General features: G+C 44.0%; 1 protein-coding gene across 5 annotated transcripts in view; it reads left to right on the forward strand.

Moving 5' to 3' along the window:
- Nucleotides 1-10383, forward strand: part of EVA1A (eva-1 homolog A, regulator of programmed cell death) — a 204635-nt gene extending 194252 nt beyond the window's left edge. For all 5 annotated transcript variants that reach the window (XM_063150943.1, XM_063150944.1, XM_063150947.1 and 2 more), the window contains one exon: nucleotides 7067-10383. In XM_063150943.1, coding sequence (XP_063007013.1) covers nucleotides 7067-7437 — 371 coding nt within the window. In that variant the 3' untranslated portion in view covers nucleotides 7438-10383. The remainder of the gene's footprint in view (nucleotides 1-7066) is intronic.
- The last annotated feature ends 15559 nt before the right edge of the window (nucleotides 10384-25942 follow it).

Raw genomic sequence — 25942 nt, forward strand, 5'->3', positions numbered from 1 at the left:
CTCCCTGGGCTCCTGAAAGCTTTTTGTAGACCCTCCTTTCACAGTCACCTGGGGCTAAATCTGCCTCTCTGAACTGTTTGTGTATTTCATTCTTCTCTCAGTGAATTCTCCCTTGGAAGGCCTGACGAGGCAGCTCTAGCAGGCAGTGTATAACTGAGTTTATTGTGCGCTGCTTTCCACTGGCTCAGCTCTCATCTGCAGTTAAACACAATGTAATCTTAATGTGGTATTATTCCTAATGCTTCATTTTCCTGGAGATCAAAGCCTGGCTCCTTGGGGAGGCAAGTTTGTTGTCCTGTAATTTGGAAAATAAGCAGCTCTCAAATCTTTTCACTGCTTAAGAGAATTTGGCTTATCTTCAGTAGAAGTGTGAAGATGAAGTAACTTGAGAGTCTACTTAATTTTATATTTAAATCTACTTTAGAGTACGATTTCCTTAGATCACAGTTTATCTTTCACCCACGTGTATCTTTCAAGTAACGGGGGAGCAGTCTTCTAAAAAAATTCACGTTAAAAGGTGAATGAAAAGTGACAGAACCAGGGGGAATGCCTTTAAACTGCAAGAGAGTGGATTTAATTAGACATTAGGAAGAAATTCTTTACTGTGAGGATGGTGAGACACTGGCACAGATGGTCCAGAGAGGTTGTGGCTGCCCCATTCCTGGAAGTGTTCAAGGCCACATTAACTAGAACTCCAGTATTTGCGAGCTACTTTTTCATGTCTGCCAGCTAATTCAGTCTTGCTAATTCATTAAACAGTGTGCATTCTTGCTGCTGTGCTCTTGCTCTTGCTGAGATGCCCCCATGCTGCTAATCCAAGTATTTGGAATTGAAGCAGCTAACTTGGGCTTTGCACTTTGGAACCACTGAGTAGATTAGTGAGAGTGTTTCTGCATATTATTTAGTGAAGGATTCTTCTAAAAGGACTATGAAGGGTTATACAAATTTCTGCTCTTCTATACATCCAGTGCTGTCATCAGGATGCATTTTTTCATGACAGCCCTCAGAGTCAGGCAGATTAAATGGAATTAGTAGTGTCCTTCACAGAAGATAGCTGGGTAGGATAGATTTGTTTTCTTGCATGGGTGTCTCCAAGGAAAAGTTAAACAAACAAGCTTTAAAGGAGTCTTTTGTCTGTCTGACTTTTCCCCCCTTACCTACAGCTACCAGTTTTAACATGAGAATAGCTACCTTCCCATCCCTACTATAAAACAAAATGCTGTCAATATTGTGTTCCCCATCTGAACAGTAATGGGCAGAAAAAGCTGTAGAAATAATGGTCCAGGATATTTGGGACTGTGATTCAGGGCTGCTGACAACAACCCGTGGACTTTGCTTCCACTGACCACAGCAGAGCTCTTTGACTCTGTGTTGGTTTTGGGGCACAAAGTGTTGATTCATCCCTGTCACAAGGTGTCAGCCTTGGCAGGAGCCTCCAGATTTTACTGCAGCACAAGAAACTTTTACTGTCCTGTTGCTGTGGGATTTGTTTGCCCTGTCTTCGCATGGTTTCCTTGTGTGGTGTTCACATCCACTGGATGTCAAATAGGTAAACTCAGACCTCAAAACTTTGGTTTCACATGCTGAGTTCAGGACTTATGTTTTCCAATGTATCATGGAATCATAGAATGTTTTAGGTTGGAAGAGCCCTTAAAGATCAGCTGGTTCCCATGTTCCTCACCATGGCTGTTAGATGGGTTTCAGTCTCAGTGACATATATGTCCAGTTTGTTATTTATTATAATAATATTTGATGACTGACCCGTGGATTGAAACAGCAGATGTCCTAAACCATCTTTATCTGCTGCATGTAATTTAGCCTCTGCTTTTTGTGGAAATGACGGATTTGTCATGATTTATTTTGTTATATGTGAGTATGAGATGTTTTAGCTTATGACTTCTGTGTCAGAGGGCACAAATATAATTTACATAAAACTAGAGCACTGGCAACCCATCCGTCTTCATAGTGCATATTTTGAACAGCAGGGAAGTTGTTTTTTTTTTTTTCCAATTTTTTTTTTATGCCTGCCGGAATTTGGGGCCCTGAAGGCAGCTCAAGCCACAGCTGATGTCCATAGAAGATCCATTATAGTGGCTCAGGAAAGTCAAGGTATTGAGCAGCCAGGGAGGGCTGGTTCTGGGTCACACATCTTCCCACTGCTCCTGAGCACAGCTCTGGTGCCAAAGAGAAACAGCAGTGCAAGAACTGCTCTGTTCCATGACACTTGAAACGTCCCTCAGGTGCTCTCTGCAGACTGAAAGCGCTGCATTCAGGGCTTTCCTGTGCTCATGAACTGTCTCAGAATAGAAATTTGTTAAAGAAAATTGTAAATAGGCAGGGGCAGTATAAAAAAGTGTTTTTTCTCTTGGGGCAGAGTCTGGTGGATACTCTCAGATCCACTGCAGGGAAATGAAGCTGTGGGTTTTTTGCTCTTTCATGGGGAAAGTGCAGGCTTGAAAGGATGATCCTCTCTACTGCCTTTCCTCTCTCCTGGCAGTGGGGTGTTTTTTAGCCTGGGGAGAGCATCCACAAATAGTGGAATCCCTTCTGTGCTTAATGGTGTTCACATTTTGTGCACAAAATGGCAGTTTTGGGTGGGCAGCTGCAGGTGAAGAGTGTGCAGACTCAGTCACTCACACGTGCAGAGTCTTGCAGTGCACAGAGAAGTGCCAGTATTAGCAAAAGGCTCTGTGTTCATTTCCACCATCTTTTGGACTGATATTCCCATGTAAGAGCTGGGAATCTTCCTATGGACAGCTGAATAGTAAAAATCACAGCAGGCAGCAAAAGTGTCCTGATTTGCAGCTATCATGGTTAGATATCAGAGCCAGTTACGTGTCAGTCTCATTCCAGATTCCAGAACCTATTTCTTCAGAAACAGGGAAAAAGTGTGAATAATGTCAATGAGGAATGAAATTAGTAGCTGATCCAACAGATTAATATTATTTAGAGTTTAGTATTGCAAAAGACTCAGAGACACTCTTTGTTAGAAAACTGATTTTCTTTATAAAATTAGGTTTGTAATTATAGGTTATCTCTGCCTACAAACCTCAGACCTGTAGTTTGTTGTGGACCTGTTCCTGAGTGTTTGGAAAGTCTTCACCAGTCTCAGTGACAGCTCGAACTGTCCTTGCAGTCACAGACTATCAAGACCAGAAATATCCCTCATGGTTATATAAATATTAAACATTCAAAATGTATCAGAGCTCTTCCAGTGCCTCCTTTTGGACAGGAGACTTATCCAATTTTTGTCACTGCATTTAGGATGAAGTAGTTGGAGGGAGACCTCCACAAATTCCTGTTTTATTTTTCTTTCACAAGCAAAGCTTTGCTGCCAAGTTATTAACAAGGGGCTTCCAAAATACAACCCGGGGAGATCATTCCAAGTTTTAGACTGTTTGGCCTGAGCCTTGTTAATAAGGGGCTCCTGGAGAGCTTCCTCTGTTCTATCAGGGGATTTCAGCAGCCTGTGGGGCTGACTGCAAATTCCCTAGAAGATATTGCTCCTACTGTTTGTCTGGCCATGCTTGGTGCTGAACCTTTTACTGGGGGCCCTCTGAAATTTTCCTCCCCACTGAGGTTTTGGAATGCATGGAGCCATTACAGGAAGCCAGCAGCGTTAATGCCTAGATTGTTTTTTATTTATTGAAACAATTTATTATAATAGCAATAACAGCCTTGGCCTGGGGCATTTCCTGGGGAATTAATGGCAGTCTTGATGCTCCCAGCAGATTGTTAGCCCTCAGGAAACAAGCTTCATAATTGCTGCTGGTTTGGTTGGAAAAATAAAATAAAATGTGTTTTTAATTTTTTTGTCCAGTTTGAGTGCCTAGAGAATGGTGGTTTTTGTGTAGAGGGTTATGTAGAGCGTATATCTTTTGTCTGCATGGACTAATTTTAGGCTTGAATCAATGACATTTTTATCAATCCTTCCAATCCAGAGAGAGAAATACAAGAAAGGAGAAAGGTAGCCTCAGCCAAAGAGATTGGCAGAAACTGGGTTCTGCTGGAAGCTGGGAGCTGTCATCTACAGCATTGTAAGAAAAAGCTTCAGTGGTGAAAATCTATGTTTTAATGAGTGTAAACACACATAAGCACACAAGAATATATATCAAAATTGTGCTAACTCCTGATACTCATGCCAATACACATTTAAAGAACTTTTTTCCAAGTATAATGAGTGTTTTGAGAAGCTTCCCTGTTGATGTGATGAATCTGGGCCACCTTCAAGCTTTTGGAAGGTGCTGAGCATCCATTTGCTGAAGAAGGTGCCTGGTTTTGGTCTTTACAAGTAGAACATGCAGTGGGTTAGGCTCTCAAAATCACCAATCAGCCATCAAACCCACAAATCTAGGCTATTGCTGACTTGGCTACTTGAAGTGAGAAAAAAGCAGAACCTGTGGTTTTTAGCTTAAGTTGCTCTTTCTGCTGTGAAAAAAAAAAAGAAAAAAAAGAGATGCTGCTGTGCAAGTGGATTGTATGCACGATAAATGTCAAGACTGCAGCTGAACACAGGGCTGCATCTCTGTGAGGAAGTCCAGACAGTGTCTCAGATGTTGACAGAGTAGCTGTAGGAGCTCATAAATGCCACTGGAGCCCAAAAATTCAATTACAGCTCTTGCACTGCATGAAGGGCTGTATGGATGAGCACAGGCAGGGGAAGAAAAATGGTTGCTTAAGGAGCAATGGAGGTAAAATTGCTCATGAACTGGATACAGTAGCATGGAAAAAGGAGTGGAGGAGAAAGGAAAGGCAAGACAAGGGCAAAATTGGGGGCAGAGAATCCACATGTGTCTGTGTCTCAGGCTCCAGTCTATGTTTTTTTTATGAGTTGCTCTAAAGGAGCGAGCAGTGGAACTAATGCAACCAAATCAAGCCCATGTGTGTGCAGGACTGGCGCTCAGGGAAGTGCTCATGGCATCCTCTCAGCCAGGCAGAGCCAAGGCCGGCTGCAGCCAGTGCCTTCCAGGACAAACACCCCAGTTCTGCTCATTTGCTCACATTCCCATGATCCAGGTGGCCCCAGAGCCCTTCTTAGGGCTACCTGCAAGAGGAGCTGGGTGATTACTGTCCTCAGTTAAATTGTACATAGAGGTAAAAATGTTATCAGGTAGGGACTCTGCTTTTACTGTTTACACAGGACTGGATGGACAGCAGCAGCCTCTGCTTTTTCCTCCTACTGCACAAAGGAGGCTGCAGTTTTAATTTGGGTCCTGACCCTTGCATTCAGAGTAGCCATTGCCTCCAATGGAGGCAGGATTTCACTCAGCCAGGCTGCTGCAGGGGCCATTGGCACATTCTCCATGAGCATCTTTTTTACCTTTGGAATTTTGCTGTCTTGCTTTTGTCAAAATATCTTAGTTTAAAGCCTGTGGCTTTGGTCTTACTTGACTTTCCAACTACTGCTGCATTTTGTAGAATGTTTGGTTCAAAGATACCTTACAGACCATCTGCAGACCTAAAGGCCTTCAGTTCTAACCCCCTGTCATGGGCCCACTGGCACATTCAGTTCAGTGTCCTGCTTGTTCTTTGCATTACAGCCGAGTTTGCAGGAGGCTGGTCCGCCCTTTTCTCTTTTTTTGACTTATCTGCTGCACTTTCCTTATCTTTCTTTGTCCTATCTTCAGCCTGATTTTCCCCCATGTCATCCACACCAACCACTCTTGGATCAGTTTAATGATTTATTAGCCAATTTTCAGACTATCTTGACATCTTCTTCCACTTTGGCTCATCAGTCACCTCTGAGATTCATTTGGGAGAGAAGTGAAGAGCACAAAGGCATTCAATCTCTGTAACTGCTCCATGAGCACCTCCAGGCCCTGAACTACAGGCTGCTTTCAATAGCACAAGCCAGTGTTTGGGCTCTGACCATGGAATAATTTAGGTTGGAAGAGGCCTCTGCAGGTCACCAGGTCCAATCCCCTGGTCAGAGCACAGCTAGCTTCTAATTTAGAACCAGTTTTGAAATTAGAGCAGGGTCTTGCCCTGTTGAGTTTTGAACATCTCCAAATAGTTTCCAGTTCACCTTTGACAAACTCTGCTTTAGGAGATTGGCTGGAAAAGGCACTTCTAAAAGCACTGTGCAGGGAAGTGAAGCCTTTTAGCTACAGAGATCTTTTGGGGTCGGATGTCAGAGTCTCAGCTGGCAGAAGCTGTTACGGATCCTTCTGGGTTCAAGGGAGTAAAACTCATCTGAGGAGCTGACTCCATCCTTGAGCTCAAGATACTCAGCAGACACTGCAGAGTAGAGCTGGCCTTGACACTTCTGCTCAGTTCACCTTTACCCATTTAGTGCACCAATAAACCAGGATGATTCAGTCCAGGGGAATGGCAGTAACAACATTTATCATAATTACATGTCTAAGTAGTCCCATGAACCAAAAAAAAAAAAAAAAAAAAAAAGGAAAAAAAGAGGAGGTGGTACATAAACAAGATGACCTAGTTTGAAAGGCATTGTGGATCCTTTGGAGTCTTGTTATATCACCTCAGAAATGTGGCTGTGCAGGACTCATCCTGTTGGTGCACTGACTCCAGTTCTGCCTGTGGAGCACAGGTAGATATTTTGGTGGTCTGGGCAGGGAGCCAGCACTCTTGCCTTAGATAAGCAAATGAAGTCTATGAATAAATAATGTGCATTTTTGCCATGCTGCCAAGCCTCCCATTTCAGCTGGGCCACAGCACAGGGCATATAAAGTTTTGTAATCATCCTTATGCCTGATGTGAAGGCTGTGGATGCGACAGCAAGATGCACTTACCTGCAGCTGGCTGCGCAGCCGCCCCGTGGGAATCACAGTTAGCTCTGTGGGCTGCTCCCTTCCCTTCCAGACAACTCCCAAACACAACTGCAGCAAACCCACATTCTCCATGTGGGCAAATGCCTTGGCAGCAAATCCAGAGTTTAAATTCCTGATTGCCCTGGGGGGAGGAGACAGGAGGGCATGGAAGTAAAAGCAGCCATTGGAAACTCGGCCCCTCTAGAAAATGTTGTGGTGTGTGCACGGAGGGGCCGCGTGTGCTCTGTTCTTTGAAGGGTTCTTTTCCTCCATCATTTCCTTTCTCCCTGCAGAAAACCCCGAGCGGGCTGCGCTGTATTTCGTGTCCGGAGTGTGCATTGGACTGGTGCTGACCCTGCTGGCCCTGGTGCTCCGGGTGTCCTGCCGGACGGACTGCAAGCGCTCCTCCTCCAAAAAACCTCCCCGGGAGCGGGAGAGCGACAGCGACAGCAGCGACAGCGACGACGACTCGGACACCACGTCGGACCTGTCGGCCCGCAGGCACCGCAGGTTCGAGAGGACTTTGAACATGAACGTGTTCACCTCGGCGGAGGAGCTGGAGCGGGCGCAGCGGCTGGAGGAGCGGGAGCGCATCATCCGCGAGATCTGGATGAACGGGCAGCCCGACATTCCCGGCACCAGGAGCCTCAACCGCTATTACTGAGCCATGGGGGCTCCGTGCTCCTGCCCTGCGCCCCGGGGCTGCCCCACACCTCGGGGAGCAGAGGGAGGGGACAGTACAACACGGGCATCTCCCCTTTTCCCACCAGGTGTGCCGCCTGGAGCGCGTGGATGGACAGCCGTGATGATTCCCAAATCTCTCCCTGACATATTGGTATCACCCCTCTTCCCGGACGCTTTCTGGTTTCAAAGAAGTGAGTGCCAACTTGCCAACTTCACTTCCGAGCAGCAGGCAGGGAGGAGACAATGGCAGCTCTCCCGCGTGGGATGTGGCATTGGGCACACCATGGTGTGAGTGCTCCTTTCTTGGCTGGACAGCGAGGCTCTCCAGGATCTGGTCTTCATTTAGGATTTTTTGGTTTCCCTTTCTCGAGGACTGTGGAAGAATTGTGAACAAAATGACAACTCTGAAAGATGACTTGGGGGAGGTGCATCCTGACCGATTGTCTTGTGACTTCAGAAGCCATGAGATTAACCTAATTACAACCCAACAGCAAATAGGACTTGTTAAGAACTGGGGGATGGGAGGGAGGGGGATTCTTCCATCGTGAAATCATCTCGGTGCTTGGATGTTTGCCATAGTGTGTTCAGTTATTTATGGCTGTCTTTTCATCTTCCTTTTCAATGGGAACATTTAGTTTTTTTACTGACACCTCAGGGATAAAATCCTATTATTTTTTTGAGTCTGCTCTCCCTGCTGGCCCCTGTCAAACACAACCCAACCCATCTCCAACAGTGAAATTCTGGTAATATAGAGATGTGTCAGTCACTAGTGAGAAGTTAAAAACCTCAAAGAGGTTGAAAAAGGTTTTCTTTTTGTTTTAAATATATATATATATATTTGAAGATGCTGCACAGGAATGTGCCTTATTCTTTTTTTTTTTTTGTTTCTGTTGTTGTTAAACTACAGTTTTCCTATGGATAGCAATGCACAATGTTTTATATATTTTATTAAAAAAAATAAAATTTAAAAAAATTCTGTGTTTACCAGAGGCAAACCAACACAGAAGAAGCCATGTCTAACAACAAAATGGGTAATAAATGCTAAATAAACTCTGGTTTGCTTCAATACAATTGAATTTGCATCCTCACTTTTGGCATAGGTGTTGCTTGAGAGAAATCTTTGGAAGAGTGGCACACCTCTGCAAGCAATCAAGGCTGGTGTTTTCTGCATGCAGGGAGCTGGCAGCACCTTTTTTTTTCAGCTGCAGCCCATCTATCAACTTGTGTGGTGCACACGGGCAGGAGAGCTGAGCAATGTGTTGGTTACTCAAGGGGTCACCTCAATGTGATTTCATGATGCTTTGAGTTTGTCCCCCGTGCTCACATCATACCTGGGCCAGAAAGAAATGTTAAATTAACTAAAAAACAAAACCAGCACAAAGTGTGGAAGGAAAAGGTGCAATGTTTTAGTGCTTCTTCAGTCGTCCCCTGGAGTTTTCAGTGGGATCTTCACTCCCCAAGCAGCAGTTCACATCACCTCAGCTGAAGAACTTGGTGTTTCTCACATCTGCATGGCTCTGCTATAGCCTGCATGGCTTTGGGGCCTGCTCCTCTGTCATTTAGGCATGGAAATATTATTTCCAGAATCTTAAGGGTTTGCAAGGAAAATGAAGATCAAAAGCTCTGACTACCCAGAGCTTTTGCCAAGCTTTAAGGAGAGATGGAAATGGGTGGATCTGCCCACAAGATGACTGAGGATGTTATAAGGGATGGTGTGCTGTGCCAAACAGCTGCATGGTGGGACAGACCCCTGGCACTTGGGGCCTTCCTGGCACTCTTTGGGATCACTAGGTCTTTTCCCTTAATGAGAAAAACTGGTTGGGAGTACCCTAAATACTCCTCGTGGCTCTTGCAGGGTGAGAGCAAAGCTGAGTACCTGCAGCTGGTGGCACTGGCACTGTCTGAGGTCAGGCTGGCTGGTCAGAGGTGGCTTCACCTGGGAAGGCAATTTGAGCACTGTGGAGTGATTCTGGGTCTGGTCCTGTGAAGATTTGAATGGAAAGGCTCAGTGTTGGAATGGAATATGATTTTTGCATCTAATATGTAGAAATAAAGCAGGAGTCAGGTCCCAAGCCAGGTGCTTTAGCTGGAATGTTGAACACACTCTGCTGAGGGTGTTGAGGAGCAAAGACAGGCGAGGTCAGCGGGGTCAGTTCTGTTGGCCGTGTGTTTTCCCCTACAATGACACAGTCCCTCAACACTGGTGATTCAAGGACAGCATGTTTTCAGATTAGAATGCTCTGTCCTGGGACACTGCTTGCAAAACTTATTTTAAAAATGTTATAAATGAATGGATTTATGTGTATGATTTTCCCAAATGACTATTTGTTTGACCAGAGGAAAGAACAACTGTGGTAAATCTAAGTATACCTGATAAGCAACTGTGGGATTAAAATATGTGCTTCAAATGTAAATCACAGCCAAACTTGAGTTGCAAATGGATGAACAGTCCTCCCTTAGCATTGCTAGTGCTGCTGTAAATCTTCCAGATGAAGTTTGAAATAAAAAGGAGCAGGGTTGAGCAGACAAACCCATCACAGCCTTGCCCTAGGTAAAAAAATGTAATACAAGTAGTCTCATTGTCTTCACTCCATGAGCAATACCTTCACATACTTTCTAGCTCCTATTTTGTGTCAGGGACTTGCATTTCTAAGAAAACTTTTACTAAAGAAAAACTGCAATCCTTGGAGCTATGGAAAAGACTTTAAGTCATTGGGTAACTATTTCTCAGTTTGTCTCAGAAGTGCTCAGTAGTTTCTCTGAGGAACAAAACAGTCAAAATTCATGGGGTGAGAGTTTGATGGTTTGTCTTTAGCTCCAGCAATGGAGCAAAATCAGTCTCCTGGAGTATGGAAGAGCTGGATTCACTGGGGGTGGGTCAAATCTGTATTTCTTACCCTGCAAAAGAATATCTTAAGCACACAGAGGTTTGGACTTGTCTGGTTTCCACCTTCTGTGTTGTGCTCAGTGTGCCATGTGAATATTAAAACACTCATAGAGCCAGGGAGCAGAGAAAAATTGCTTTTCTGCAAGCCTACTGCGAGTCCCTCTTGTAGGAGGTTATGCATAGCTCTGCTCTCTTACTTCCATGCTTAATTAATTTTTTACATTAAAATGAAATATTATTTCCAGAATAACACTCTTCAAATTCACCACCACAGATAAAGGAGTTGAAATAATTTTTTTCTGTTTTCTGAATGAAATTCTTAATTTACATTTTGGGTAAAGAGATGCTGAATTCATTTTCCATGTGTACCTGGTTTTTGTGCCTCAGTTTAACTTTAGAATTTTATAACGGGGATAACAGAGCAATCCTGGACTTGATCATAGTGGGAAGCACATGACTTTATATTTAAAGGAGCAGCATTGCAGCTGCCACATGCTGTCTGCTGGACCCAAGGATTGAGGCAAGTGAGCCTTGAGCAGTGAAGTGCCTGTGCTGGACACTTTCACACCTCTTGCAACTGCAGGATACTTGGATTAGTAACCACAGAGCAGTGCAGTTGTACCATGTTAGCTTGGTGAATGAGTGTGATGGGTTGGAAATCTGAGGGTTGCACTCCTGGGAGAAGATGAACACATTGAAGAGATGAGTCAGGTTTTCAGAGCCTTGGCTGCACGTTCATTGTCCTCCTGTCTGGTGGGGCAGATGGTTACAGAAGCCATGGCTGTGCATGGAGAGGTGGCAGAGGGAAGGTTGCTCCAGCCAGACCCCGCGCTGGTGTCCCACTCTCTTCCCATGGCCCCTGACTTGTCAGGGCTGTTTTCCCCTCCTGCCACCATCCGGCCATGGACACTGACCTCCTTTGAGGACCTGTGTTCAATGTACCCTGAAAATCTCAGTAATGTAGTGTTTGCTGCCTTTCCCATGTCCACCCTGGTGTTCATACCCTCAATGAATTCCAGCTGGTTAATGAGGCATGCCTTTGCCCTCCAGAACCCACGGTGCCACTATTTAACCCCTTGCCTGCCATCCTTCCCAGCACCCCAGGGGCTACACAAATAAAATGAGCTCCCTGAGCCATGGTGCTGCCAGGATGTACAGCATATGCCTGTGGTGCTGCAGGGAATCTGAATTTCCTTTTGTGCTGCATGGAGCATCTCAAGTTTCTGGAGGTGTCACAAGCAATTAATCATCTAAGACTGGCCCAGAAATCCTTCTGCTCAGAATCATTGTGGAGGTTTTTTCACAGTGAAGTTTTAATAATCTGATCTGAATTTCTACTGTCCTTAGATACCCCAAAAAAATAATTCCCAGTTTGCTTGCCTTTGCTTGTACATTCATTAGAAGTGGTGCAGCTTGCTCCTTCACACAATTTCCTCTATTTTTTTGCGGTTGTCTCAAGGACTCTCAGTTAAACACAACCAATCAAAAAGGCAGAAATGGTTTTGGTTCCTCACAGGGCAGCTCACCATTGTGTGCTTTCCTACACCCCTGAGCTGAAGGTGCTGTCTTACTCTGAATGATGTGGTAGTTTAGTAGTATTTAAACAAATATTTAAGCAAATCAGTTGCTTTGGGGGTTTTCAGTTCTGGGCACTGAATGGATCTATTCCAGTGACAGTGATGTAATGTCACCATTGGGATCCCTGTCACCAGGGAGCCTGGGGCACTGGGGTGATGTCACTGGGAATGATGTGTGGGCTGAACCATGACCATGCAAGCTGCTTGGAGGGTGTGTGCCATGGGTGCTCTAGGGGCACACTTGCTCATATCATGAGAGCCAGCCAGCTCCCCAGGTGGACCTCTCCAGAAGGATGGATGGCTTTGTCCTCAAAACAAACTCAAGTGCAACTGGCCCATGGGAGGTCTGTGTTTGCTGAGAGGAGAGGTAAGAGACATTCCTTGTTCAGGTTCCTGGAAACATGGACAGGACTCCTCCAGAGTCAGGTTTAATGGATATCTACACTGATTCTCTTTTCCCTCTGTCTGATCACTGATGGGGAGCTCAGGAACGTCCCCAGAAGGAGGGAGGTGCTGCACCAGTGTTCTCCACACTGAACCTCTGATGAGAGCCCTTGATGGTTGGGAGTGAGGGACAGGGGACTCCTGCTGTTGATTTAATACACCTGTAATCCTCAAACAAAGCTCCCTGGGGATGAGGCTTCACCAGGAGCCAGGGGAAAGGGGCCACTCTTTGATGACCAAAGGCTGATGACACAGTACTGGGCACTGAGGTCAGGACCATGAGCAAGGCCAGGCAAATGTGACACCCAGCACTCCTACTGCAACCTGCCAAAAATGGCAAGGTTTCCTGGCCTGCTTCTCTGGAACCAGGTCCTGAGAGACAGGAGGGACAGTCTGATTTGTTTTGGTGCTAAGAGATGTGTCTGATAGAGAAGACACTAATTTGGGGGGTGGGAGTAGACTGGTGGTAAGTAGCCCACCTATGTGTATGTGTCAGTGATGGCTTCACACTGTGCATTTGCAAATATGTGGCTGCTTTCCAAATCGCCCTGGAGTGTCAGAATTATCCAGAAAACATTTCAAAGTCATAGAATCATAGAATATCTTGAGTTGCAAGGGACTCAAGGATCATCAAAGTCCCACTCCTGGCTCTGCACAGGACACCCCACAAATCACACCCTGTGCCTGAGAGCATTGTCCAAAGACTCGAGCTCTGTCAGGCTGGTGCTGTGACTGCTGCCCTGGGGAGCTGCTCCAGTGCCCAACCACGCTCTTGGTGAAGAAACTTTTCCCAAAGTCCACCTTAAACATTCCCTGATGCAACTTCAGGCCATTCCCTTGGGTCCTGTCACTGTCACAGGGAAGAGATCAGTGCCTGCCCCTCCTCTTCCCCTCACGAGAAAGCTGTAACTGCAATGAGATCTCACCTCAGTCTCCTTTTCTCCAGGCTGAACAGACCAATTGACATCTGCTCCTCCTCCTAGACTGAGTGCCTACACCAATAAGATGCATTTTTAATTCCAGAAATTCACCACCTGATTTTATGTTTTGTTACACCTGCTTTGTCTTTTCACCTTCCCCCCAATGAAACAATGAATTGGTAAAACCAAAGCCTCAGGATCCCTCCCAAGGTCTAAGCAAATGCAAGTGTGTTTCATTTTATTTCATTCTACAATAATAGAATCTAAATAAAGTGCTTGGAAAAATATTCCTGTGGGGATTTTTATTCTTTTTGATTTAAAGGCATTCATTTTAAAAGAGTTCTTCGAAGAGTGTATAATGTTTTCTTATCAGTTGTACTACTAGAGGAACTTCTGACCAGAAGAGAGGGGTATGCTACTCTGCTAGTGCCCAATCCACCATTCTTTGGAAGCATTTTTAATTTTACATATCCCAGTCCCTCCTATGTTAGTCCTTTGCTGAGCAACCTCTAAGAGTCCTCCTCCCATTTCACCCCTAGATTGCCCAGCTATGGCCAGGGCTGTAATTTGTGGCAGACCACATTTCTGTGGCTGATGTTTTATCCTTTACTTTTCCTAGGTGTCTGGGATTCTGAGCTACCTGTTTTGTGCCAGCTGCAGAGGAAACATTGAGTTATGGCACTGGGATGGACCTTGTCTTTCAATAGTTCATCTGCCAATTTTCTGTTGGCAAACACGTGGATTGGGGGTAGGGATGGTGATGGAAGGGAAAAAAATCAAAACCTGGATTTGGATAGTTTTTTCTAATGAAGGACACTGTTCTGAGAAAAGCTGGGTGGCTGAGAAGGAGAGGAATCCTCTGAGCTTGAGCAGAGGAAATGCAGTCTTGGGACAACCTGTTTTTGCCAAGCTTTGTGTCCTTTGCCAAAAGCAATCACTGCCCCTTTGGCACCTCCTGAGAGCTTCAATCATTTCTCTTGCATAATAAGTTTATGTTTCTGAAGCAAAAACTTTCTGAGGACAAAGAGTGACAGCCGATGGGGAAAACAGTCAGGATTCTTTTTCTTTGAGCTATATGCAAACACCTTTCCCTTTTCATTATGAATTCATGAAGACATATGAGCTAGAAGGATGTGATGGAAATTGGCATTTAAAAGCCTTGAAAAGGGACATCTAAATATATTTTTTGCAGTTTCTGCCAGAGCATTCACTTGGCGTGTTTATTTTCTGGTGGTGTTTGGAGTCCCATGTTATTCTGTATCATGATTGAAACCAAAACTCCCCCGGGCACTTTATGGGGATGCAGTGCCATACTGGAAAAACATCCTTTGGCTTTTGAAAAGGCAGTAATTTGTACATTCCATTTCTTGTAAAAGTCTTTGAAATTCCCTTTTATGAGGTCCTCTCCTCAGTTCTGGTGTGAGGGGACTTTTTAAATGAATGGATTGTTTAGAAGGGACAGAAGTAGTTCTCTTTCCTCCTGCATTTTTGAAGCCTCCAGACCATCCATGATCAGCAGAGTTCAGAGGCATCTGATGGTTTTTCAGAACTGTTCTTTGTATTAATTTCTTTCTTTGCTGGCTGCTCTGAAGTAGCAGACCCAACTGGACCTCTGTGTGTTGCTGTTTCAGGCCACAGCTCTCCTGGGTGTCCAAGCTCCCAAAGTGATTACAGCACCAGTAATGAATCTGTGCATTCCTGGCATCTTTTAAAAGGACAATTTAAGAGAAAAAGTTCAAGAGGGATCAAGCAAACCAATGTGAGTCAGAACAGGTGACTTTGCATCCAAACCAATGTAGGATTTTTCTTCTGGAACTGGAAGTGGTCTGGCAATGACAAGTTTTCTTCTGAGAACTAACTGAAAAAGCAGAAAAAGTAATTGCTACTGATAGTGCCCTGAAGACAATACATTTCCCCAAACAGCAGCTCCAGAGGATGCTTTTCCTGGGAAGGAAAGTTTAATGCTGTCTGACAAGACCCTGAAAGCTGCCACTCACAATCTTGGAGTGCTTTTGGGACTCCCCTGATGCTTCCTGTAGTAAATCAGCATCTCAGCAGGCTCTTGTGCCTGGATCTGTGCTCAGGCTGCAGCCCCAGAGGTGCTGGTCCCTTGTGCACCAGGGCAGGACAAACAGCAGCAGCACAGGCAGGGATGAGGCTGGCGAGGAGAAGCCTCTCCCCAGATCTTGCTGAGGGCTGGGGACCGCCAAGGAATGGACTCTGGCTCACTGGAGAGGAGAGGAGAGGAGAGGAGAGGAGAGGAGAGGAGAGGAGAGGAGAGGAGAGGAGAGGAGAGGAGAGGAGAGGAGAGGAGAGGAGAGGAGAGGAGAGGAGAGGAGAGGAGAGGAGAGGAGAGGAGAGGAGAGGAGAGGGACAGGAACAAGAGGTCTGATAAACAGAGAACTTGTTGAATCTAAGCACTCTGCTTCCCAGGTCCCTCTCCCCAACATCCAGGCATTCCAAAACCCCTCCCATCTACAGCCCTCCTTCTGGAGGCTTCTTTGCCTGGTGACATAGGCCATGGCACAGTCTCCACTAGGTTGCTTGTTCCTTTTGGATGAAGGCTCAAGCCTCAAAGCTTTATTTCCAGAACATAAGCCATTTTTGTGGGAATCCTTAAAATCAGAGGGTTTGGGGAAAGCTGCAAAAGGCAGGCCTCAGAGACAGCAGAACTGTGATTAGAGCTAAGCAGTAGCCATAAGATTGGTCAGCAGAAAAATTTTGTAAGAAGTAGAAAAGTAAGGACAAATAGAACAACAGTCTATGCATTAACGCTTGTCAAGAAACTCCCTAAGCTGCAGAAAAGTTTATCTAGTGAGATATTAGGAAGTTCTAAGCTTAATAATGGAGCTCTGTGCATTGTGTTTTAAGGCTTACAAGCAGGTATTGTACTTGAAATAAGCAAACATTGTTTTAACCAAAGTCCGTGTGCTTATAGTGGTTGGATGGAACTACTGTCAATGTGCTTTTGCTTTGTGTGATTAGTCAAAAAACTTTTAAAGTAAGTTGTAACATTAAGTTCTTGGTCTGCCACCTGGGATGTGAGCTGATGGCACCCTCCCATTGTCATAACCATGTAATGAGACAGATGCTGGAAAATACAACAGCTCAAGATGCACTCCTAGTGGTCCCGTCCCATTTGTGATTTGTACACAGCCCCTGGCCAGTGATTACTTTCAGCAATGAGAACTTTTTCTGGTGAGGAATAAATCCTCTCTACCTTCCACAAAAGAAGAATCTCATTTCTTCTTGGTGTGGTGGAGCTGTATGGCCAACCAGTGGGATGTGATTTACCACAGGTTTATTTATACACTGGCAATGAAATATGCTCAGTTTTCCAGGATGGAAAAATGCCATTTGAATGTGAACTAGTTATATTTACTTCCTTACTGTAAATTGCCATTGAAAAGCAAAAGCAACAGTGAGACCAGTCAGTGTTTATGTCTAATACACCCACACAGAATCTCCTCCAGTGAAAGGATGAAGGAGTAAATAGTTTCTGAATGAGCCATTTTGATTTGGGCTATTTCTAGTTCATATCAAGCTATTACAGTGACAGAAAAGCCCCCATAGTTCTTGACTTGTAATTTGGAATATTTCAATTAAAAATTGCCTAACAGGGATGAATTCAGAAACCTCATCACAACTAACCCATTTCCACAAATTTTTTTTTTCTTTTTTTTCTTTTAAGAAAATAAATGTTGGGCTGAAAACTACTTGGCTAATACCACACACTGGAGCTGAAGCTAAATTCAGGCTGCACATAAAAGCAAACTTTTTCAATAACAGCAAAAATTAAGGATTGGGAGAAATTAACATGTGATGGTTTCTATGTGAAAGTTTTAATTAGTGTAGGGGATTTCTGAATTACATTTTTCCTTCTGGATCAGGTAGAAATACAGAGAAGGTCTTGATGTAAGTGATGTGAAAGGGATATTAGATGGTCTGGAAAGCTCCTGCTAAATGTATAATGTGTGACACTGAGTGTCTTCCATGGGCTAAATGCAGGGTGTGCTCTGGCCCACATGATGGTGATAGAGCAACCCAGAAACAGCATAGGGCAATCAGTACCCTGAGCTATCAATGCCCTGAGCTATTGCAACCCTGAGCTATCAATACCCTGAGCTATTGATACCCTGAGCTATTGAAACCCTGAGCTATCAATTACCTGAGCTACCAATACCCTGAAATATCAGCACTCTGAGCTACCAATACCCTCTTCAAGTGATGGCCCTGCCCAGGGGGTGAGATTTCTGTCCCTGAGCAGTAGCTGTCCCAATTAATTGAAACTGGCTTGTTATGAAAGTTGTCACAGGAGATTTTCCTTTTATTTAGAAGCTGACAAGCAGAAATCCTGAGTTGACTTCCCTGGCATGATGCTGACCAACTCACTGGAGGCCCTTGGTGGGACCAGGGTCCATCACTGCCTGCTGGAGTTTGTAGCCATCAGTCACTGAGCTCAGAGAGGAAAAATGACATCTTATGTCCAAAGCATGTTTTGGGGCTGTGAGAGACTGGCAGGATGGGGGAAGCTGGTGACCATGGAGCACTCTGCCACCACTCAGGGATGGAGCCTCTCCAGCCACTCCTCTCTCATGGAGACTGATGGTGTGGCAGAGGAATATTGTTAGTGAGGAGCTGTCCTTCCCCCTCCAAAGGTCTGTGAAAGCCCTGCAGGCTGTTTGGATCAGGCAAAACCAGGATGAGGGCTGACAGCCACCTCTGAGTCCCCCAGGGAAGGATACCATGATAACAGGGTTAATGCTCTGGTTCCATGACTGCTGGGGTAACAAGAAAGTGTTTCTTTGCAGATAGTGCTTCCTCAGGCTTCACTTTCTGGAGCTGAGTTCCAACACCCTACCAAAGCCTGTCATGGCTGCAATCACTCCTTCTTCCTCTTTGCAGGTCATTGGGGTGCTTTGCAAATGGAACATTTTCAATGTGCCTGAAAGGACAGCGGTGTGTTTTTTCTGCCCATTTCAGAGCTGGGGGAGGGGAGGAAAAGCAGGGAAAACCCCATCTCTGCAGCTTTGTTTGGCCATGGCATCATGAAATGGTGTCTAGTGCCTGGCCACCACCCAGAGACACTGACCATCTAGTTTTGCAGACAGGACAAATATAAAGAACAGAGGAAGGAAATTCAGGTGTGCAGGGGGATAACAAGCACCAGGCAATTTTAGTGTGTAGGTGGGAAAGGATCAGTGCATCTTAAATCTCCTATTTATGATTCTCAACCTTACTTCTGAGGTGCTTACATATCTCTTGAGTGTATAGCCAATTTTGGATATTTAGATTCAACACTGTGAATAACTGAAGAAACTCTCTGCATCCAAATGCCCTGTGAGATCTGCTGCACTGAGCGTGTTGGCTGTGCAGTCTTTGTGCTCATTCCAAATGACACAGGAGTTGGGGCACTTGCCTGGGAGAAGGTGGGTCTGGGCTGCTGTAGCTCTGCTCTTAGTCTGGTCAACCACTGATGGAAACAAAGACCCAGACTCAGATCTCTCTGGTTTCACAACTCTCCTTTAGATGTCCAAGCTACAGGAAAGTCCAAACACCAGAGAGTAATGAGACACATAGTTTGAAGTCTGTGGAGTGGAGCAACCATAAGGCTTAAGACAAGTCCTGTTTAGGTTGTGGCAATATGGCCTTAAATTGTTTTATTAAGCAGAGGTTTTTCCTAACTATGCTTGGGTGGAAAAGCACTATCTACTGCTCAGAGCTGAAGAAATCTCAAGATATTTCGGGAGTACTCCAACCGAATTCTCCTTGTGATGATTTTGAGATACTTCCTGAATGTATTGATGTTGTGGAAGAATGATATTTTTGATTTCTAAGCAAGGTTCTGAATTTATTGCTGAGCCTATGAAAATAACAGAAGCACAAGTGCATTCTTGTGTAAAATAAAACTACTTAGGGCAAAACAGTTATAAAAGCTGGTAGAACTTCCATTTGAATGTATGAAATATTGATGGCCTGAAGGTCCAGAGAAGTGACTTGCACTGATTAGCTCAGTGCTGGACTCTGAATATTGCTTTAGAGCCATTTATCTCAAAACCAACTATCTCCTCTGAGAGAAGGACCTTTGCAACGTGATTTATAATTGCAAACTTCTAAATACAAGATTGCCTTGGTTGTGAATTTTTTAATCTTTCAACCTTAATTCCATGTCATGTGGTTCTAGTGTCATATTTTATCTTTGGTTTTATTCATAACATGGCCATAATTTCCTTGCTGACCTTCTATCAGTGAATTCATTACATTTCAAAGGGCACATTGTCCTTCACTGCCTCATAGCAGCAGAGGCAAAACTACTTAATGGTGTGTATTTAGAGCAGCCATTGGGCAAAGATATTTTATAAACATGACACAGTGAATGGTGCAACAGCTCAACATGCCCTAAAAATAACGGGTGTCTGTGATTCTTCAGCCTACAAATTATTTTGTGACTTGTGTTGGAAAGATCTGAGAATTAGCATCATTCTGGTGTCTTTTATATCTAAAGTTCTCACCTTGATTGCTGCTGTAGAAGTTACTCCTTCTGCCTTTGTGCATATGAATCTCTATAGCACTGAAAGACTCAGCATCTCAGACAGAAGCCAACCTTTGCTGTTGCTCTTCCTTTTTGGAGGGAGATGAGGTGATTTATTAATATTGAAGTTGTAGCAGTCTGAAGAGCACAACTCAGTTATTGCTATAACTGAGCTCATTCTCACATTTCACTCACAGAACTTAGAAACATTTTCGAGATTACTCCTGGTTTCTGTTGCCAGGAGAACTCTTATCCTATGCAGAAAGGAAAACTTCAGCTGCAGAACTGGAAGCACATTAAAATGCCTGCACATGTACACCTATGTACAAAGAAGCACGAAACTGAGTGATGCCTGATGGTCAGCCACTCCTCTAGAAAATGGGCAGTGTATTCAGCCACATATAACAATTTAATAATAACAATTTAATTTTACTTTTTGGGGCTCCTCAAAGAATTAGTAAGATTTTTTTGCCTTTCTGCATGATTGTGTTTAAGGATTTTGTATTCAGCACTGTAAAGTTGCAAAATTTAACAAGTTAAGAGTTTGTTGCCAAAACTTAAAAGGACCTACTTTGGGATGGGGAGTTCTGGTGGAACAGGATCTCAGCTTCCCTTGGGGCAGCAGCAAACAACTCTCCTCTCAAAGACTGCTGAGGTTTGTAAGGAGCTATTTTTTGCTACATGAATCTGCAGCATTTGAGAATGTACCCCTGGATGTAAAAAAAAAAAAAAAAAAAACCAACAAAAACAACAAAAACAACAAAGCAAACCAAACCAAAGCAAAAAATGTACATCCAAATCAGGGCTTCTTCACTGCTGGTCTCTGTAAGCTGTTCCATTGTTCCATCATGTTTAATATTGCAGTCTTGCCAATTATTCCTTTGTTATTTTTCATTCAATTGTTATTTCATTCAATTGTTATTTGCTCATGAATTTCTGACTTAACCCACTCAACATCCATGTTGATTTCTGCATTTCTTTATTCAGGTAAAGCAGATGAGTGTGCTGTAGATCTTTCTTTTTGAATAAAGAACAATCAGGAGAACAGATGGCAAAGGAACATGAATTGCACTTTGAGTGGAACATGAATTCCACTTCATGCTGCTTTTTCCCATCACATTATTTTTAGTGATTGATGTTTCATCTGTTTTGTGAATGTATACATAAGAGGTTAAGAAGGTCCTGTGCTACTAATTCATTAATTAAAAGCAAACGAACTACAGACAAGCTTCTACACTGATCTGTTACAGGATGCAAGAGAATAATAAGATCATTAACATTGGAAAAGATGTCTAAGATCATTAAGTCTGGCCATTAGCCCGACATTGTCAATTCCAGCACTAAACCATGTCCATAAGTGCCACATCTCAGCACTGGCTTCAGTAGAGTTATGCTGATTTAGGTTGAACAAGAGAAAGTGGTCAATAAATGCATCAATGAAATCAGCAAAACTTCCACTGCCATTACTGAATCTTCAGGAGTGAGAAGTACAATGTTCTGGTTTTGCTGAAAAGGAACCCATCCTATATCTGAATCAGACCTGGTTTTCTCATTTACCTCATATACAGAATTATGTATAGACACACCTGTGGCTTTGCAGATGGGGCAGGAGGCAGGGACTCTTCTAACACCCTGTGGATGTGCATGGATTGAGGGACAGTGTCTCTGCTACAGCAACCTTTGTCTAGCTGGGAAAAACATGTTGGACAGACAAGCACATCTTCCTATAGCTTTTATCTGGGCTTGTGCTATATTGAGATTGCTTCTTCTGTGCTGTCCTACAGATAAAAAGTCACACAGAGACAGCACCTTGATGCTTTTGTGCTGCAGTTCTGCACTGTGGGACAGAGATGGTTAACTCAGAGCCTGGGGTGAGACAGTATGTGTCTGCCTGAAAAAGTCTTAGACCTGCTCTTCACCACTATTTGTTTTGATACCTCTGTCCTTTGCTACCCCAATGATGAAAAGCTTGAATTTGACCAAGCTTCTCCTCAGTTATCTGCAGTTCCTGGGGCTTGATCCTCATTACAAGTTCTTACTGGTGTTCAGAGTCAGTGTTAAACAGGAGCTTATTTAGTCAAATATTTCAGGGCTGGTATTCAGTACTTGATTAACATTTATGCTGTATATTGTCTTTTTTGGGTGTCCCATTCGGGCTGTGAGGCAAGGGCAGATAATTTCCAGGAACGAACAGTTGTGATTCTGGCACTGATTAGTTTGGGAAATGTTGCTTGGTTGTGGAAGTAAGTAAGCTCTGTCTGAGATAGATCCTTTGGATCTTACTCATGAGCAGCAAGCTGATCTCCAGATGTCCTCAGAAGGTTCCTGCAGCTCTGTGCCACATCTGGGCTCTGTCTGTCTGCCCACGACTGCTCTCAGCTCAGCATCACTGGCTTCTCACAATGAAGCCTGAAGCTGGGCAGGCTGCATCCAAGTAATGGGCTGCTGAAAAATTAATCCACTCTGACAAATTAGCAGAAAGAAGCTTTGGACCCTTCTCAGATCTGTGCTGATTTGAGCTAAGCAGTGTCAGCTCTCTGGTTTTAATCATAAGCAGAAAAACATGGAATGGCCATCATTAAATAGGCTGTTGTCCTGAGTTTTCTCTCTTCCAACTTTTCCAAAGACAGAGCCATGTACACAACTTAGAGGCATTTCCCTGTGTGTAGGAAGCAATTTATAATGCTCATCTTGAGCTTTAAAGGGGGGGGGGGGGGGAAAGTGTTTTAAAGACAGAAGTGTAAAAACAGAACTAAGAAGTTGTGGGCACTACTTAAAGGGATCAGTGCTTTTGTTTAGGCTGAAAGAAGTGAAGTGCTCTGAATAACCTTGAAATTGAGCTGGCGCACAAAAGATACTTTACCAGAGAGTTACTCTCAGCCTGTAACTGTTCAGTCAGATGAGCTTTGGCTTGTAGCAGTGTCTTGGAGAGTTTTTCATTGTTTTTACCACTCTTCTCTTGTGAAGGGTCTAGAAGATATAGCCATAATGTGGTTTAGGCATTGCAATGCCCAGCTCCTAGATAACACAAACTTAGGTGAATCCCCAGCCCTGAGTAGGTGTCAAGGTCTTTAACAAAGTATCCATCTTCAGCATCACCTCCTCATCACTTACCTGCTGCAGGACTCCATGCTTAAAAATATGTATATACTCTGAGGGCTATCTCATTGTCTGACCTATGTCTGCTGCCACAGGATGCTTGGCACCATATTGCCAGGCTCAGGGTCAGGAGAAGTTCATTGCTGTGGCCCTTGTCCTGTGGCATCCTCTGATCTTGCACCATGAACTGGACATGGGTGGTCACATGTGCATATTTCAGGAGAACAAGAGCCGCTATGTGGTCCTTAGATATTTTGTCCAAGCTTAACAGAACCTCTGAAAGGTGATTCAGCCCATCCTGAGGTGGGCATCCAGGGCAGAACAGATTAATTATTCTCTGAGGACTTTTCTGAGCACCACCGAGCCCTTGAGGGTTCAATCTTTGGTTTGTTCCTGGTCCAAGAGGGCAATGCAATGTTTCAGCACTTTTGCTTAGGGTCAGTGAGAGAAACCTGAGCCTCTGGAGAACTTTGGACGGAGGTGGTTCAGAGAGAGCCCCAGGCATCCTGGGGATGAGCACAGTTAAATGTTCAGGGTAGGAACCTACTTCTCCCTGCAGCTCTTGCCCCCATTACCTCACATTTTGTAGCGTGTTACCCCAGAGAATACTGAATCCAATGCCTTTGGCAAATGTTGCATTTGCATTAATATTTTAGCAAATAAAAGAGAGAAAAACTTTGTAGATGTTGCACTGAATCACCAGGCTGGTGTAGCAACATGGAGTTTCTACATAAGTGACATAATTAATTCTGACTAAATTAAGCTACATTTCTAATTAGATTTGAGTTTCTCCGTATCTTGCATTGCCTGGGCTTTTGAAGCAAGACTTTGCCATTTAGTGCTGAGGGCAGCTTAATCCTGCCAGAGAGGCTCAGGCTATGTTTTCTTCACATCACTTTGTTTTAGTTCATCTTTTATGATTTCATTTTAAAAAGAGGTTTGTTGTGGTTTTTGTTTTTTTTTTTAATTTTCTTTTTTAATATATTTAAAAACAACAAATGAAAGCTGAAGAAAACCCCAGTATAGCAAAAAAAAAAAAAAAAAAAAAGAAAAAAAAGAAAAAAAAATTAAGGCAAAACTGTCTGGTTGAGAAAGCACAGCTTGCATGTCTGCTGAGAAGCGGTTTAAGGTTAGACATCTGCCTTGTAATAGGTTGCGTCTGGACACAAAATGCCAGTGTTCACCAGTAAGCCTCAAGAAATGCAAAGAGCCTAAGCATAAATTTTTAAGGTCTTTAATAAATCATGCATTTTATTTCCAGGTGCTTTTAGTTCTGGAAACAGATCTTCCCCCTCCCTTGGGAAAGAAACTAAACAAGACAAAACAAAACCCTAGAACATTCCTGTGGAGATTAAAAAAAAAATCATAGTACTTTATTAAAAAAGAAAAAAGTTATGGGAAAAACCGATTATTTCTGATGAGCTCTGGCACAACAATTTCATAGCTCATTTTATCTAATGGACAGAAAATATTTCACCTTTGGAGGACTCCTCAGCTCTCAGTGTTAACTTTTCCTGAGGCACGTGTGAGAAAGTAGCCTTACTCCTCACCCCTGGACAACAGACATGGACTGCAACTGATGGAGCAAAAGGAATTTTACAGGCAGATCCTCTCAGGTGTGGGACAGGGAGGGGATCTCCCTGCTGGGACTCCCCAAGCCTACTCTGGTATCCTTAGTTGCCTTTAGCAGCTCCACCCACAGCAGCAGATAAAATAGGGGAGGAGCTGCTTTTGGCTGAGGCCAATTTGTGCCATTTAAACTTGTATTAATCCTTCTAATCCCCAGTCCAGGATGGCTGCATCCAAATCACTCATTGGTCCCAGTTTTGTGCCTTGAGCCCTGAGAGCGGCCCAGGTCTGACTGGTGCCAGGGGGATGCCAATAATCCAGGAGTGTGGGTGGCTGAGTGACACTTTTGAGGCCCATCTCCTCATTTCATGTAGTCTATTCAGACAGAGAATGAGTTCCTGACAGGTCCAGAGATGAGGAGAAGGCAGCAGAACTGCTCTGGATGCTCAGGTATAATTCAAGCACTAATTCCTATTACTGTAATCTCTACGAGAGAGGTGGACCTGTTCTCTTGGAAGGTTGCACATCAGCCTGAGGCAGCAGCTCTAGGGTGACTCTCCATGGCTGGGATTCTTCAGTGACCTGGCAAATCAAGTGGAACTCAGATCATCTCTTTTCCCTTCAGACAATGAGGGGAGGAAACCACAACCAGATGGGAAAAAATGGGGAGAAATTCCCATGTCTTGGTTTTTCCACCCCCTTTCAATGAAAGCAAGGATAGAGGTGATGCCATGAGGAGCTGCCTGCAGAATGAGCAGACGTGGAGGAGAAGGGTAGGAGAACCAGCAGATGAGCTTTAGTGTAATCCCCAAAGGGTAAAGCTCCAACTGCTTGGGGCATACGGACCACATTTAGCTGTGAAAGTGTTTAAATGAGTTAATCGTGGCTAAGCTCCTTGTTGAGGATTCCAAATCTTTTCACTAAAAAGCAGATCATGTTAATCCAAATAAATTTCTCAAATCCACTATTATTCAGATTATCAAACTTTAGGGCACATTAACTGTTCTCTAACATGTATGTGCAGGCTACGTGGCAGCTCTCCCCTTGTTAAACCTTTTAAAGCATCTGGATTGAGGGAGAAAGCAGTGTTTGGATTAACTCTCTCCTTTCATGCCCTCTCTTTTTTGGAGTTGATTTTGTATTCAGTTATGAGGATGGCCTGGCACCTGATCTTTGGGAGGTGTTTTTGGCAGAAGGGGGATGAATCACCCCAAGTTAAAGGAGTTGTGAATAATGTGAATTCATAACGTGCTTCAGGCTTCCTTTTTACAATCAGGACAAACCCTGGAAGCCACATAATCCTGTTGTTCTGTGAATGGGCACTCAAGCCCAGGCTGTTTGAGATCTGATTCTGGATGGTCATCATCTGGAACAGACATCATTAGCAAAAGCTCAACATCATGACCAAATATCTTTCATAGATGGAGAGGTTATTAGATTTACAGTTTTTTGAAGCA

This window comes from Melospiza melodia, chromosome 3, assembly GCF_035770615.1.
Source record: "Melospiza melodia melodia isolate bMelMel2 chromosome 3, bMelMel2.pri, whole genome shotgun sequence".
NCBI classification, from domain to species: Eukaryota; Metazoa; Chordata; class Aves; order Passeriformes; family Passerellidae; genus Melospiza; species Melospiza melodia.